The sequence below is a fragment of the Meleagris gallopavo genome, chromosome 16 (assembly GCF_905368555.1).
Source record: "Meleagris gallopavo chromosome 16, MGAL_WU_HG_1.1, whole genome shotgun sequence".
NCBI lineage: Eukaryota > Metazoa > Chordata > Aves > Galliformes > Phasianidae > Meleagris > Meleagris gallopavo.
The window spans coordinates 2,134,015-2,149,747 of record NC_139419.1 but is presented as its reverse complement, the minus strand read 5'-3'; the positions used below and the strand labels follow the sequence as shown (position 1 = coordinate 2,149,747).

General features: G+C 44.8%; 2 protein-coding genes across 13 annotated transcripts in view; both read right to left on the bottom strand.

The window, feature by feature from the left end:
* Positions 1-637: 637 nt before the first annotated feature.
* Positions 638-10,032, bottom strand: GET4 (guided entry of tail-anchored proteins factor 4). Of its 3 annotated transcripts, none has more exons than XM_085238055.1 (9): positions 9,717-10,032; positions 6,725-6,803; positions 6,262-6,343; positions 5,277-5,426; positions 3,837-3,930; positions 2,684-2,824; positions 2,526-2,601; positions 2,064-2,136; positions 638-1,934 (listed from the first exon to the last, which is right to left on the bottom strand). In XM_085238055.1, exons 1-9 carry the CDS (start codon positions 9,869-9,871, stop codon positions 1,846-1,848), a joined length of 939 nt encoding a protein of 312 aa, XP_085094181.1. In that variant the 5' UTR covers positions 9,872-10,032; the 3' UTR covers positions 638-1,845. The 3 variants fall into 3 exon arrangements, with proteins under 3 accessions (XP_085094181.1, XP_085094180.1, XP_019476401.1); XM_085238054.1 differs by having other exon boundaries at positions 3,837-3,975; positions 9,717-10,029; XM_019620856.3 differs by lacking the exon at positions 9,717-10,032 and adding an exon at positions 9,137-9,536 and having other exon boundaries at positions 3,837-3,975.
* Positions 10,033-10,224: 192 nt separating this feature from the next.
* SUN1 (Sad1 and UNC84 domain containing 1) overlaps positions 10,225-15,733 on the bottom strand; it is a 28,775-nt gene continuing 23,266 nt past the window's right edge. For all 10 annotated transcript variants that reach the window (XM_085238033.1, XM_085238031.1, XM_085238035.1 and 7 more), the window contains 6 exons: positions 14,760-15,014; positions 14,211-14,295; positions 13,720-13,835; positions 12,937-13,104; positions 12,325-12,414; positions 10,225-11,888 (listed from right to left, as the gene is read on the bottom strand). In XM_085238033.1, coding sequence (XP_085094159.1) covers positions 11,775-11,888; positions 12,325-12,414; positions 12,937-13,104; positions 13,720-13,835; positions 14,211-14,295; positions 14,760-15,014 — 828 coding nt within the window. In that variant the 3' untranslated portion in view covers positions 10,225-11,774. The remainder of the gene's footprint in view (positions 11,889-12,324; positions 12,415-12,936; positions 13,105-13,719; positions 13,836-14,210; positions 14,296-14,759; positions 15,015-15,733) is intronic.

The window sequence follows — 15,733 nt, the reverse complement described above, 5'->3', positions numbered from 1 at the left end:
GTATTTCGTAGCACTCAGCCCCCGGCACCAACAGAGCACCTGTTGTTACAGGATCAGACACAGAGGTGAGTACAGATAGGCATTTGTAGGAATGATTGACAAACATAGAAGGTAAACGTATTTCTTGAATGCACACACGGTGCTTCTTCATCTGCAGCCAGCACTATGGCTTCTTAATAACTAAATTAATTTTGGGATGCATTTTCTTATGATTAATAAAGTTTATGTATTGTTTGTAACTTAAGCTAAATGCGTGATGCAGAAATGCAGTTAAACACGTGTGTAGCTTGCTCTCTGTATTTGCCTATGTATACACACAATTTAATAGTGTATTTTTTTTTTGCTATCACTTAAGTCAGCCCTGTCACAAACAGTGGCTGTGGCTTCAGCCAGAGGGAGACAGACTGTGTGTGTGCAAAATTAGGACCTGTATAATAACTATTAGAGCTTACAAAGTATTAAAAAGAAAAAGACCATATTGTGAGTACACGTTATACCTGTGATAATGGCCAAGGCTGTTCCATACCACCATACAATGATGTGTGCAGCATTCAGCCAACACTGAGCAGGAACTGAGGCTGCAAACTGAAGCGATTTGCACCCATCACAGACTCTCAGAAAGCAGCTGTATCATAGATCCTGGTATAAAGTGTTTATTTGAGACGTCACAATTAACACAAAATCTGCCTTTCATTGCCTTCTTTTCTTTTTCATACAGTCAGTAAAGTCTGATGAACCCCTCCCTCCCCCATGCATGATTGCTGTTTATTAATCTAAGCCTTTGTATTTTCACCGTGAAAAAATAAAGCGTTTCCCCCTTTCATTTGTTTGCTGCACCACCGCCACTCAGTGGTCTGCAGTAAAGAGGAGATGTAGAATTGCTATGCCTACCACTGGGGTTGAAATTACTCCATTATTTATTGATTTATCCTTTTTACACGAAGTGTTAAATGAATCAATCACCCAAGAAAAATAAATATATCATAAAGAACCAAAAGTTCTGCAGTATCCCTTTTCTTTACGTGTAGCTGCATTTCAAATGCAGACATTGCTCGTGGCTGTTCGCTGTTACATACGGTTGTGAACTCAGAAAGAGTGTTCCAAAGGAGCAGAGCCACCAGCCAGAGGAGGTATTTTAGATGCCAAATTTTTAAGCCTAGGCGAGAGAGATCCGCGTGGAGCCAATTACCTGCGTTCCACTGGTCAGCTTTTACTCGAGAGCAATTCAATCTTGTGCTTTTCAGAAGTATCAGCTAAACACACACATGGGCTCAGCCAGAGCCAGCTCACCATAGACGCAGGCAGTGCTGTTCTCACTGCAGCAGAGGGAGCTCCTGGTGTCAGTGCATCCTGGCTGTGCAGCTCCCTGTGCTCTGGGCTCCTCGCATCGCAGGGCTTTTGGCACCAGCCTCACCCCTCAGTTACGCAGGGACTCACCCTGCTTTCAGGATGTTCCTTGCAGATGGCAGAGGTCAGGGAGGCCTTCTTGTAACAAACACGGTAATGGGTAGGTCGTGGAGCAGACCCATATTACTGAGTTATTGTGCAAAAGGAATACTGCATCAGAAACCGTAGACGACTATATTTTAATCAAAGTCACCAGGCGCTGCATCGGAAACCTGCTAACAATCGCTCCCATTGGTTCTTTTGGCTACTTTTTGTTGCTTTCTTTCTTTTGTTTACATAAATAATATAGACCGAACATTATAAACATTTCAGCAACCATTTCTAAAAGACTGGAGGAGCCCTTTTAGGCGCCAAGAAACAACTGCAGGATTCAAATTCCAAAACTGTCTTTGGAGTCATGGAACCATCAGTGTACAGGGCACCCTATGGCAAAAATACTCAGTCCAGTTCAATAGGACTGCTGTCTTCCTGACCATCTTCTGTGTCATCATCTTCTCCAGTTCCCATCAGACTGTTTAAAAGATTTCCTAGAACCAAGTACATGACAGTCAAACTTAGCTTACTAGTCCCATATTTGCATTAAAATTCTTTATCTGCTCTCTCAGCATGCTGGTAGGGTTGATTGCAATAACCAGAACTGCTGGCATAAACCTTACCTAGTAATCCTCCATAGGACGATGTCTGCTTGGGCGGAACACCAAAGAAAAGCTGTCCTATTCTATCTAGGTACTGGAATGACACAAGGTGGAGAACAACATCAGCTGCTTCGTTTACAGGTGGAAATACCACAAGCGAGATCACTGACTCCTGTCTCCAAACTGTATTCAAACATCCTGCTTCTTCAGCATGCCATCAAGAACAACTGAAATGCCACACCTGATAGATTTACCAATTTCCATTCCCACGGATAAAACACACTCTTCCAAATAAAAGCCACCCGCTGTCTAAAGCATCTATCAGCATCTCACTGCCTGGAGGAAACACTTACAGCCAGCACCCAGCGGCTGTTTCAGCCACATTACATACAGTGTGACCCCCGTGGTTTGCACTCAGAGCGATCAGCCATTACATAACTAATTCTGTGGGTTACATCCTGCTTGCAGTTCCCAGTAACTCACCTCATTATACATGGGATCTCTTTTCAGGGACGGTTGATACTGTTCACACAATACTGTAAATACTGTTAGTTTTCCCCTAGAAAGGAAACAACCAAAAATGTAATCTCAAAAGCAATTGAAAAGGAAACTGAACCAGAGTGAGAAAAATTGCACCGTACCCATCAACAGCCAATAACAGAAACCAGATGAAGTTTAGCAGTGGTTGCACAAAGGGCGGACCCTTTTCTATTGAAGGATGTTTCTGTGTATATGTTGTAAAAACAACTGAGGCGCTGGTCTTATTTTTTAAGCAGAGAAATCTGCAAAAGGAAACAGAGCAGGGGAAGTTAAAAAACAGAGAAGAGTATGGATTGCTATGTAAGAGAATCTGGCACGGTATCTGAGATAAATTCTGAGGCCATTAAAGGACATAAGAAGTGCCTCTGTCTAAATGCTGAGAAAAAGAACCCCTTCTTTGTAACTGATACTCATAGAAACAAATACTCACAGCACTGTTTAAGAGTCCTACATACAGCAGTCCGATAGAAGGGATTTTCTACCACTAACCATCACTACAATCTCTAGCAACCAACTAAGGAAAACAGGACGCATCCAACACGACAGCTGGAGGCTGCCAAGAGACAGCCTCACTCTCGCCCACTCCCTCTCACAGCACCTCCTGTCCGTGCTGCAGTCCTGGCTGCACCTCCTGCTCAGCCTCCCCCTGAGCTGCTTTCCCTGCCTGCAGGAAGCCATCCGCTGATTAAACTCAGTAAAATTGGCTTTGTCAGCCTCAATTGTAGGTGAGCTTTGCAAACGCACACCCAAGCTTGCACTCCCACGTCCTTCCAAATAAATGCTTAAAGAAAACGAGAGCCACCAGCAGTTCTGAGAAACCACTGGTCTGTGCTGCTCATACACCAGGGTGACCCAACGTTAATAATCTCTTAGGACAATGAGACTGAGAGCACTCTTGTGCCCACTTAGGCCCAGGCTTGGTAAGCACATCCAGTTAATTCCTAACCAACCAGGCACAAAGTGGCATTAATGAAAAGTAAGAGTTGTGCTCTGAGGGTCAAACAGGTTATTTTAACTCTTCAAGCAATTAACACAGCGTTAGGTTTTGACCTTAACACATTTTTTCCTCACTCCACACGAGTTTGGGATGGGTTTCTATTGCTACCACACGCAGTGAGTCTTGGAACCTCTGGTACTTTCACAGCTTCTCTGAAAGGACATTCAGTTAACCCATAGTTATCTCCATCAAATTAGATTGGCCTCACACACAGCATCACCTCAGCACAACAGTTCAAAAAACAGTGCAACACCTACTGTAGGACTGCCTGTGCTACAAACATGTCCACCTCACTGCGATAGCCTCTGGATGAGGAGTATTCCACGAGCATGTTTGCACAGCCTTCACCATCTGTGGAGTGCAAGAAGTGATACCGAGATTCACTATAGTTTTGCTCTATAAAAGGAAAAAGAAAATGGCCTTTAAGAAATCAGTTCATCATAGCTGAGCATAAAAACACATTTGCTAGGCTGGTACTCTACAGGCAGAAAGAGCTGCACACAGTAATAAATGGAACAAGTAGCAAAAAGGAGGGGCACTTTTTAGAGACAACTGATGAAGCCCAACAGTACCTTCAGCATCCTTCCTTCTACGTGCACAGAAAGAAGGCATTCCCTATTTTTAGCATAGCCTACTCCTGCTATCAAAATTAAAATTGCCTTCATGTTCTGAACAGAACAGCAATTATGCAGGAAAAAAAGGTGCAAGAAATGAAAATGTTTTGTTAGAGCTTGAAGCCAAGTATCATGCAAAAGCATGGTAGTGACAAATCATAACTGGAAACCTGCTCTTTTTTGGAATTTAAAAGGTTTGTTAGAAAAATCACAGCCATTTCTGATGACTCCCAACAGCTAAGAAAACACACACGTTCTGATCTGCAAAAGGGCAGGCAGAAGGCTACAGGATGGGGATTCTTACTCTCAGAATGCAATGCTTTCTGTGCTAATCACACCACAGCTCCTCACTTTAACACTGAGGAAAATCTTCCCTTGGAGGTGGCAGCAGCCATCAAAAAACCACCACCAATCCCTGAGAACAGCCCCGGGTCTGAGTGTGGCACACAGCCATGCTGACCAGTGTCACACAAAGCCCTGCCATCAATCACAGCTCCTGAAAGACGTTAAGCAAACGAGCAATCACCTTGCACAGCTTTTAACCGATGAGAAACCAGAGGAGAGCATTAATTATTTGGCTGTTCTCACCCACCTCTCTGTTTTGAACAAAAGACTTTAAAAACTGAGTATGAAACACAATTATTTTGAGCATTTTGGTCTATCTGAAATCCCATTATGCATGGGAAACGCCTGGAACAAGCCTGCTCTTCAACATCCCATGGGTACCCAGTGGTCGGATGCTGTGATGTGTATCAATCTTTCTTAGGTTTAACCAGCATGTAATAACAAGCCAACAGAACAGCCCTGCTCCCTAACAAGCTTCCTCCTAATCACTCTTAGCCACACTACCTCAGTGCCTAAAGGATCATCCCTCCTTTCACCAAAGAGCTTTACAGCAGCTGTGTTTTGGGGTTTGCACAAATACGTTTATGAGCCTATTTTTTTTTCTGTTAGTGACAAACAGCAGGCAACACCAGACATCATTTCCATCTCAGCTTCTCTAGGTTATTTACAAAATACATCCTTTACATATTTCCAACACTTTCAAAATCAAACACAGGAAAGCCAGTTGATTTTTCTTACCTTTCCACAGGGTAATGGCTAGTAACTGGTGTAATTTTGGATGGCCAAGTTTTCCTGATCCCCCGCTAGACCACTTCAGTGCTCTGGATACAAAAGCCACTCTTTCAGGGGAATTTGGATCCATTAAACTAAACAATTTTGCCAAGTTTTCTACAAGGAATAACATTCACAAATACATAATGTTAACAGAAATAGGAAGACTCGCTGCTTCTCAAGATATAACTCCTAATAAGACAAGCTCTGTTCTCAGTCTTTATAAGAGATCTTAAAAACAGTGACTTTGAATTGCAGAAACACACCACAAACATCACATCAACCCTGCCGTGGTTTGGGACAGGGAATCGCAGAGCCTCAAACAGCCCCACAGAGGAGGGAAGGCTGTTGGCCTCAGGAGTGCTTGCCATCAACAGGGCAGCAGACAGAAGCCTGCAGTTCCAAAAAGGACCACCAGAAGTCATCGGTGGGCTACAGAAAGTCAGAGCTGACCTAAGGCAATAAGGAAGGGTCTGTCCCAGCCCTCTGCACCTTCTGCCCCCACCCACACTGCAGCCTGCCGAGGCAGTGGCAGACTCCCTGAAATGAGCACAAGGCAGACTTTTAAGGTCTTCCCGAATTGTCTGCTCACTAAATCTCAACTGGAGAAGAAGGTGAGAGGCTGACTGACAAGTACTGTGTGCACCACCACGCTGCTACGGCAGACACGGCCATCCAGCAAAGCCTCGGAGCTGCAAGTCACTGTGTAGACAACATATTCCTCCTGCAGTGAGGAAAGGAGGATGCCACAAGATGGCACGTTAATTCAAAGCACGTCCCTTTGCTCACAGCACTGTCAGTTATCAGGAACCCATTCTTCTCTAACAAAGTTTTCCTCCCACCCATTTCCACTCCCCGGCCACATGGGATGACAATGATTTCAGGTTCCAAGACTTAATGCTCACTGAGAAGTGAGAACACCTAAACAAACTGAGTGCAAAGGTCACCATACCTAAAAGGTCATCTGTTACTTTTGCATCTGACTTCTCCAAAGACTCCAAAACCAACATGGACAGATCAGCAGCACTGTTTTGCTAAAAGACAAACACATACTGGTAGTGATGAACGTAGCAGTGAATCAAAGGAATCATCATCAAAGAGTTCATTTCTCATGCAGAATTTTGTCAGGAGCACATTAATACTTTTATCAGCAGTTACAGGTAAAGAACAACAGGAAGTTTCAATTCCCTCTTACAAAAATTTACATTAATTCGATGGCAACAGCGAGAAGTCTCCAGGAAAGCAAAACAAATGTAGTTCACAGTTCCAGTTTGGAATCATCTTTCCTTGTGGAGAGAAACCCAACGAAGAGATAAAGCAAAAGATTACGAAGCAACCACCCCAACATTTGCCATTGGGAATTCACTATTGGCCCCATAACAACCCCCCAACACCACCCAAAAACACGAACATACCTGGTTATGACTGAAGAACAGCAGAGCCCCTGAGTACATTAACTCTCTCGCTTCCACATATTTTCCTTGTGACATATACCTGGAAACAACAGCAAAGCCTTGATAAAAGTTACTAGAAAGCAAGTTGCATATGCATCAATTAATAGAAAGGGTTAAACTATTTGATTCTGCCACCAGTGAGGGCCATCAGCCACCTGCACTGAAGCCAAGCAGCCTGCCTCCCTGATGGCAGGCATCCCGCAGGCTCTGCCACAGCCCACGTCACAGCGTTCTCTCACCTGCTGCAGCTCCTCCCTTCCTCACTTAGGAGTAAACCAAAAAATGAAGGACAGAATTGTCTCCCAACAGTGACCCCAACAAGAACTATCTCCTACCACGGCACGGGGATCACAGCCTCCTGCACATCACCGCAATGGGCAACTACAGCTCTTGGACCATCACATCTCCAGGTTAGAAATGCAGCACTTCCACCAAGAGCAGTTAAGGATAGCAGGACTTTCTCTGAGCAAGTGCCCTCAGCAGCTCAGAGCCACAGTAAATGCCTCATGCATCAGCTGAGCAGCTTGGCACCTACAGCATTTTGCAGCTGGCCTCATACCCAGGTGTGCCTCAAGGCTTCTGGCTCCAAAGCTCCTCGTGGATCCCCCTCCCACTGAGCCGTTTCCAAGAGACTCCTACAGTCTACAGGTGATACTAATGAAAACTGCTTTACAACATAAAATACATCTTAAGAGCCTTTTTTTTGAAAGATATTTATTAAAAAAAAAGATTAGAAATATTCACTCTGTGAATCTAAATGGCACTCAGAACCAAAGAGTAACATTTTCAGAACTGAAATCCTGTGACAGATGATCCATACCATACAGACCTATAAGCATACGGATAACAGAAGTCAGTGTCACTACAGAGGCAGTCACCTTGAGCCTTTGATTCAACTGCCAGAGCACGCACAGGGACGGGCTCCACCCAGCCTGCACTGCCCACATAATGCTGCTTGGACAGCAGCAGCACATTCCTCCTGCCACGTGGAGCACAGCGAGGGACAAGCACTGCAGGATGCAGGTTTGTGATAATCCTTCCTCCCCACCCTCCTCCAACCTCAAGCATACCTTGGCTTCTGACTTCTGAAGCTCTGAGTCAGGATTTCAGGTTTGACTCGCACTGGATGACGGAATGGACTAGCATTTACAGGCTTGCTTTGATCAAAGTGAACCAACACTGCATCCCAATTACAATTCCGCAGCTGAGATCACCTCACTCTGTGCTGATGTCTCTCTGGAAGACTGTTTACATTCAACAAACATTTTACAGAGGACAGACAAGACTGTCTGGGACTCCTTCCCACTCTCAGCGACTTTCCAAACAAATCTTCTCTGCCTCATTCTATCTTTTTGCCTGGAAGGAAATCCCCTTCCTTTGTGGCTACGCAAATATCACCTTTCCTTTTAATTGAGCACCTTCCCTCTCCTGCGTTTGAAAGGGAAAAGGCAGGAACTCTCACTCCAAATTAATACAGTGAGGCTTAAGCAAAGCATGTGAACTAACACGTATAAAACACAAGATGAGAAACAACTGCTGAACAAAGTCGTTTTCCACCACTGCAGCCATCACCTCACGTAATCCTTCCCATAAAATAGGCCACACTATGTCTTAGATTTACGTTTATCCTCAAATAATAATAATTTAAGTTTTAAAACTTCGATGTTGCCCTCACTGATCCCAGCAGATCTGCTGTGTGATGGTGCTCAGCACATAGCAGGGAGGGCAGCAATGGGAAGAGTGCACTGAGGACATTATGCCCTGCAGTGGTAAGGGTGCAGCACCCCACACTCCTGGCTGCTGAGGGTACCCACATGCTGATCCCATTCAGCACTGGGAACATATGGCACAAGGGAGCCACGAGGCTGCTGAGAGCAGCATCCCAATTCTGGCACTACCACGAGTGAACAAAGCCAGGGCCAACCAGTGAAGCCCCTACAAGGGGTACCCGATTCAGCGCTCCTGAAGGGAACACAGAACAATTTTAAATTGAATGAGGAAAGAAGTGCCAAGATGGATGGATTGCCATGGATGTGAGCAATGAAAAGAAATATTGCAAGAGGCCATAGTAATATGTCTGACTGAGCATCCAGGTCTCCTCTACTTAATCACTGCCACATACACAAGGAAGAACATTTTTGCGTATAAATTTGGCCAGCCTAAAGCTGCCAGGGAAGGGGAACGGTGAAGGCAGAGCCAGCAGAGGCTGCCCAGACAGCAACAGGCACAGGGCTCAGCAGGACGGCACCTGAGGAGCGGGAAAAAGGGGTGCAGGCAGCGAGCCAGCTTCCACAGGGGCACAGCCTCAGCGCCTCCACAGTAATGCACGGGGCATGGGAAACGGGCACAGGGAAGCACAACTTTTAGCCCAACCTCGGGGCCGGGATATCCCGGACTGCAGCGTCGTCTCGGGAGCCACGCAGGCTCTGCAAGAGGGAGGTGGGAGGGCCTCTGTATTACGGAAGGCCTGGCCCGCACGGAGCCGGGCAACGGCGAAAAAAAGGGTCGGGAACCTCCGAGCGAGAGCCGGGAGAGGCCGGCACGGGAGACGCGTCAGCAGCGCTGCGTCCCGCGGCCCTCACAGCGCCGCCGGGGGTCCCGCCGCCGGACCAGCGACACGGGCACGGCCCGCCTCCTCAGCCCCGCATGCGACGGGACGCCGGAACGCCGCGGAGTCACCACGGGCGGCGGCGGGGCTCGGAGGAACCGCGGCGGAACCCCGCGGCGCGCAGGCCGGGCCCAGGATCCCTGCCTCCCGCAGCCTGCCATGCGCGCGCCCGCCCCGCCCCGCCCCCGCGCGGCCCAATGAGAGAGCGAGAGGCGGAGACGGACGGGAGCGGAGGCCAATAGGGACGCGGCGTGGGCGCGACGGGCGGCAGCGGGGAGCGGTGCGTGGGAAGGCTCTGGAAGGCCGCGCGGGGGAGGGGCGGGCGGGCGGCGGGCCGGGCCGTACCTGAAGAAGAGCGTCCGGTACATCTGGTGCGCCTCGTAGTAGTCGCCCTTCTCGACGCTGGCGCGCAGCTTGCCCTCCACGCGCTGCACGCCGCCGCGGTTCCTGCCTCCGCCCTTGGCCGCTTCCTGCTCCGCCGCCATAATCGCCGCCGCCATCGACGCGGAGGAGCGCGGAGGGGGGGGGGGAGGGAAGGAAGGAGGACGGGCGGGAGGCGGGCGCAGACGCGCGCAGCCCCGGAGCGACGTCGCGCCTCACCGCCCGGCTTCCGCCCGGCGCGACGGCGGCCCGCGAGGCTCAGGAGAGCGGCTGCGCGGAGTCACGTGGGGCGCGCAGTCACGTGGGGGCGGAGCCCGGGGCGGGGCCGTGCGGAGCAATGGCAGCCGGCGGCGCTCCGCCCCAGCCCGCAGAGCTGCGGCCGGAGCCTCGGTGGTGCAGCGCCGCTGCTTCAGAGCCGGGCTTCGACGTGAAGAGGAGGGGGGCGTTAATTATTTAAAGAGATCATCGAAGATACAGAAAAAAAACCAAAACCAAAGCTTTATTTTGTTTCAAATATTACATGCACTTTGAAAAAATTAAAACTCTTTATTTAAACATTTCGATAGCATCGCGTCAGTTTGGAGGCAGCGAAGAACAGACGATTTGAAAAGCATTTACAAAAATACATTGCACAAAGTCCTATCTCGCTTCTTTAAAAAATAAGTTAGTGTTATTCAAAATACTCCCACTACCCAATTCCAATTTACACAGGATAATTCTAGTTTAAATATGTAACATATTAAAACACCTGTACATACAATGCAGCTCCTCTGCATGGGCCGTGGGCTCCGGCACAAGGGAAGAGTTCTCCATGCAGAGACTGTGTTGAAACATCAGAGGACTGTTGTGCAACATACAGAACTCTATTCAGAAAACCAGTCAGCAGCTCCATGTGTTAACAGTTCACAGGTCATAAAATGCATGGGAACAACAAGATACAAGTTCTGCACACCGAGTGCATGTAGGAGTTTTTTCTGAAAAGGATCTTTAGAAGTAGTGATGCTGAAGGGGGTCCCCAGAGCAGCCTCAGCTCGTGCTGTGCACAAAGCTTTGGGGTTGATGCGTGCCCACATCCTGGACACCATTACTTTGTACTGATGAAACTTCACAGCCCCATTTTCCCTGTGCTGCGTTATTGCAGTACAACGTTTACCGACCACGAAATGTAAGGAATTATTGTCCCAAGGAGAGAATTTCTGAAGTGTTAAGATAGCTCTTCCCTAGGGTTAAGTTCCAAATCAGCCTGTACTAAGTGAGAAGAGCTGAGAAAACTGTTAAACTGCGTAGTAAACATTCACATACAGCAATTAAACAAGCTCATCAAGTTGCCATGGTAAAAATCCTTAAAATAACTTGAAGTTATCCCTGAATTTTAAAGCAACCCATGGCCACAAGTTACAGTAAAGCATTCTCAGGCGCTGGTGTTTAAATTAATTTTGGTTGTGTTAACTTTCCCTGACAGCGATATTTATTATAGTCAACATTTATTGAAGAAGCCCTTTAGGATCCCCCAGCAGGTCAAAACAAAGTCAACTGAAGGACACCTGTAGCCACAGGCTGTTTAAACTCCATGACATTATTTGGCTTGCAGTGCTAAGCTAACAAATATGCAGTTGAGCCCTGAATTAAAAGAAAAAAATCCTAGTTGCAGAAAGTGTGGTTTATTCTTAAAAAAAAAAAAAAAAAAAGCAAAAAAACACATACATTCATTTGTAATAAAATAGGTATCACCTGATTGCTAACTGGGCTTTATGAACCAGAGTCGTTTGCATGCATTACTTCTCTCAGCATGGACACAAAAATATAAAGCTAACTGGCAATTACAAGCCGAGCATTAGAGCAAATGAGCTTTATTTTATACAGTTCTGCTGACAGTCTTCTGCCTTTATCAGAGGATTGGTAACTCTGTAGAATATATCTTGCATCCTCGTCCTTTAAAGATTCCAGTGTTGTAGGCTGTCCAGTATATACAGATTGGAAACAAAATGTACAACAAAGCAACCCAAGCTGTAGTGTAGGGGATTATTCAGCAGGTTTCCCATGCACTCTGAACCGATAGAGACAAGTATACTCTGCATGTCCCCAGTTAGAAAGAATTCTCAGTTCCACTATCTGGAATACGTTTTCACTTTTCTCCTGGAGAAAGAAAGAGCAAACACACAAACTAGAGTTAGCTCTCTAGCATAAATCAACACATCCAAAGCTGCATTCTCAACCAAACTTGCTTTCTGCAACTAGCTCTTATTAGTAATTAAGTTATGGCTTGGGAACTTTTTACCACTTTGAACAGAGCTTTCCTACTTTGTTTGCTCCTTACTTGTTAAGGGAGCAGAATAAGTGTGAAGCTGATTCTTCCTAAGTTTATTATTTTCACACCAGTTGTGTCCAGGTGGCAAAAACATCTCCTCTTATCTATTTAGATGACGGGTTTTGATGCAGATAGAGAAATAGTTCCTACATCTGTTTTCACATTGCCCAACAGAGAATGCAGCCCTTCTCTTCACAGGTCATTGAGTACTGCCATAAAAAATGAATCTCTCCTGACACTTTAAATCTCATCATCCAGACTTACCACTGTAAACATCTGCAGCGGCTCCCCTTCTTGGTCATAGACATACTGTCCCAGAAACGTGCCCTCCTCTTGATATTCATCATCTAAACCCTGTAACAATGAGATAAAGATTTGTTTCTTTTACGTATGGAAACTGTAGAGGCATGTTTACGTAACTGAGGATCAACAAGTAGCATCCAGAAGTCTGCCATGCAAGGATTAGAATGTTTCCCGTGCAACTCAGTGCTTGCTCAGACAAGCTGTACATTCTAGTTTCTGCTATGTTTGACTGTGAAAACATACAAACTCCTTAATTTTCATAGCAGGAATTAAGGAGCTAATTTACTACTATTGTACTGTAAAATATGAACTACTCAGACAAACAGAATTGCTACCTCCCTTCACAGAAGTTCACGATTCTAACAAGCATGAGGAGAACAAATATCCCTCCAAACTACTTTTAGCACTTATTTCTAGATCCTGAGGCTCATCAAGAATATAAACAATTCTAACAGCAAAAACTGAAACACCACTTTCTCTTCTTAGCCGGTTCTCCCTCATTATTTTTCAAGACATACAACAAATATTCTTTATCTTTATAAACACCAACAATTTAAAACTCGAGAGACTTACATATACTGAAAACTTCCTAGGAGCACTGGTGATATTTCCTGATGGTGAAAGAGTTTTTGGTATGTGTTCCAATGAGAAGGCAGTAGGATAGATCTTCATGGAAAGTCTAACTACAAGATATCCCTCTGATCCCTTGAAAGCCCAGCAGTTTCCTGGATACATGTCCGGCTGAACAGATTCCAGGGCAAGTAGACAGAAAGGAGTGGAAAGAACAGGACAAAAAAAAGAACATAAACATTTTTGCATTCTGTTTTTGCAATGAATACTGAATTACTAGTCTTAAAATTATAGTAAGTGGCAGAACAAGTTATTCAGTAACCAGTAAAATACACAATAACTCTACTCCTAATCACAAGTCCAATCCTGCCTCCAAAGACCGAACATGAAACGATACTTTGTGTTAGGACTATACTATAAAATAGCAGACATGGGCTGCACAGTTTTAATTGCATGCTTCACAAAGGCAGCAGATCCACCTGAACTATCAGCACTCTCTTGAAGACTGCTTCCTAACAGGAGCCCTCCCAGTGCTCACGTTTGGCAGAAATCCACAGTGCAGCAGCCAAGCCTGCTATGAGAGCCTTAGTTTTTGTTAAAGAAGGGCCTTAAGCAATGCCAAGGACCTTCAAGAGTAATCACACTCCCAGAACAAAGTTCAAAGTACCCCGTCCTCCCCAGCCCAGAGGTGCTGATCACAGAAAAAACACTCAGCACCCAAAAACCACCCCAGGACACTCAACACAAAATAACACCGCTGAACTTGTTTACTTAACTTTTAATTACCTGAATAACCACTCTGGGAGACTGAGAGAAGTACCACAGAGGAATTCCAAAGAGGCTAATTAACGCTGTTTTTGTCTCATAGGTTTCAGAACAGCGAGTACTTAAAATGCTGCCACCTTAAAAAAGATAAAAATCAGGTTAGCAGAAGTAATTTTTCATTCCTTCCTAAAGGAATTTTACTTCCCCACCCCCTTAAAAACACAACAAGACCACCACCAAATATTAAAGGTATTGTTAATCTCTAATAATGTTCTAACTTTCCAATGTTGTGTTTCTAACAAATACAGTTTTATTTTAAGTAATCATTATAGATTTTTCACTTCAGAAGACTGAAAGACCGTACACTTTCCATTGTAAGTTCAGTGATGTTCAGTCACTTCACACATACAGATCTGTGGTTCTCAATTACCCAGTTACACATACATTCAGAAGATCTACTTTTATTAGAACTACACTATATTCCCTAATATTATAGTATTTCTTCTATTTACCTCCAGATTCTAAGGCAAAATCCACCATACCAGTCTTGTCTTGAGAGTACAGCTTCAACGCATTGTTTACAATGATCTGTGCTTGCTACAGGTGGACACAGAAGAACAGAAAGACAATATGAAGTGACAAGAGCTGATATATTCACATGACGAGTAGCAAACATCCTTCTGAGATGCTGTACTCTTTGAAAGCCTCAGTCAACATAAAGTTTGTTTTTAAACACTTGAGTGAATGGCTCAAAACAAATTCATACTACATCCTGCCTGATGTTTTCTTCAGAATTGGAATTCTCTACCCTCCCCCCCATCTGCCCACATTTGGGAATTCTTCTGTACTCAAGATAGCAGACTTTTTGGGGAAAAAAAAAAGCACATTCAGAGAAGACAGAACTGCTGTAAGAGTGCAGTCAATTTTCCATAGTTCCACCCATTTCAATTAATCTTTCAGGCACCTCTTAAAATCATTAACATTTACACAGACAGTTGTGTTCCACTAAATGCACGTGAAGGACAATTTTATTGAACTTCTTAGCACTTTAGCTGACTCACTGCTTCTGTGATTCCAGAAATCCCTGCGTTATTCACAGCATTTGTTACTACTTCAGATGTTATTCTTTGGTCTGTTACAGCCATCTGTAGAGTAATATTCTTGAGAATTTGCAACTCCAGATCCTGCAGCAAAGTTTGCATATCACTTCTGGTCACAAAATTGGATGTAAGCCACTGGAGAAGCGATTCAGGAAAGTCCTTGTGCTGATCACCAAAAACCATCATCTTGACAGATTCTTTAACCTGGGCATCTACCTATTCACCAACAATTAGAACAGAAATAATTAGTATTACTTAATGGTTTATGAAGACCACCTATAGGCACATGTGAAAGTCAATACATCCTTCCAGTACTACAGAGAAATCTAGCCTTTGCATGTGGTTTAAGTACAGTGACTTACACTAGAGTAACAGAACAGGTAATCATGCAGAAGACATGGATGAACAGGATGCTTTGTTGGTTTGGTGAGCAGCTAACAAAGTCCTGCTAATGAAGGGCTTTATGTTAGGAAGTCTGAGGGTTCAGAATAGAAAAGTTGACTGCAACGGTTCAAAGGGACTGTGGCAACTCTAAAGGGAGCAGTACACTTACCAGGCCTAATTAAGCAAGTCACTTAAGTGACTATTCACCTATGGCATACTTTGATTTCATACATACAGATAAAATATCTTGTGATAAACTGGAATATCAACTTGGACTAAAATAAGAACTTAAAGACTGCTGCATTTAATTGACAACATTCAAACTGAACCTTACATAAGTTTAAAAAAAAAAAAAGCATTATTTTTAACATAAGTTCCAGATGACAAACCTAGCTATTGCTTATACACGAGTTCCTTTTCCATATTTGCATGAGTTGGCACAATATGCCTGCTATAACAGCAAAGTACAGTACATTCAACTGATACTGCATTATCTCAAATGCAAATGAAGCTGCCATTGTGAAAAACAAACCACAAGCTCATCTAGTAAG

Coding starts and splice junctions, on each gene's coding strand:
- GET4 (XM_085238054.1), bottom strand. CDS start 9,871: ATGGCGGCGGCGATTATGGCGGCGGAGCAGGAAGCGGCCAAGGGCGGA. Junction 3,976..5,276: donor AGCCATTACCCTGTGGAAAG/GTAAGAAAAATC, acceptor TTCCTTTTATAG/AGCAAAACTATAGTGAATCT. Junction 2,137..2,525: donor GAGATCCCATGTATAATGAG/GTGAGTTACTGG, acceptor GTGTCATTCCAG/TACCTAGATAGAATAGGACA.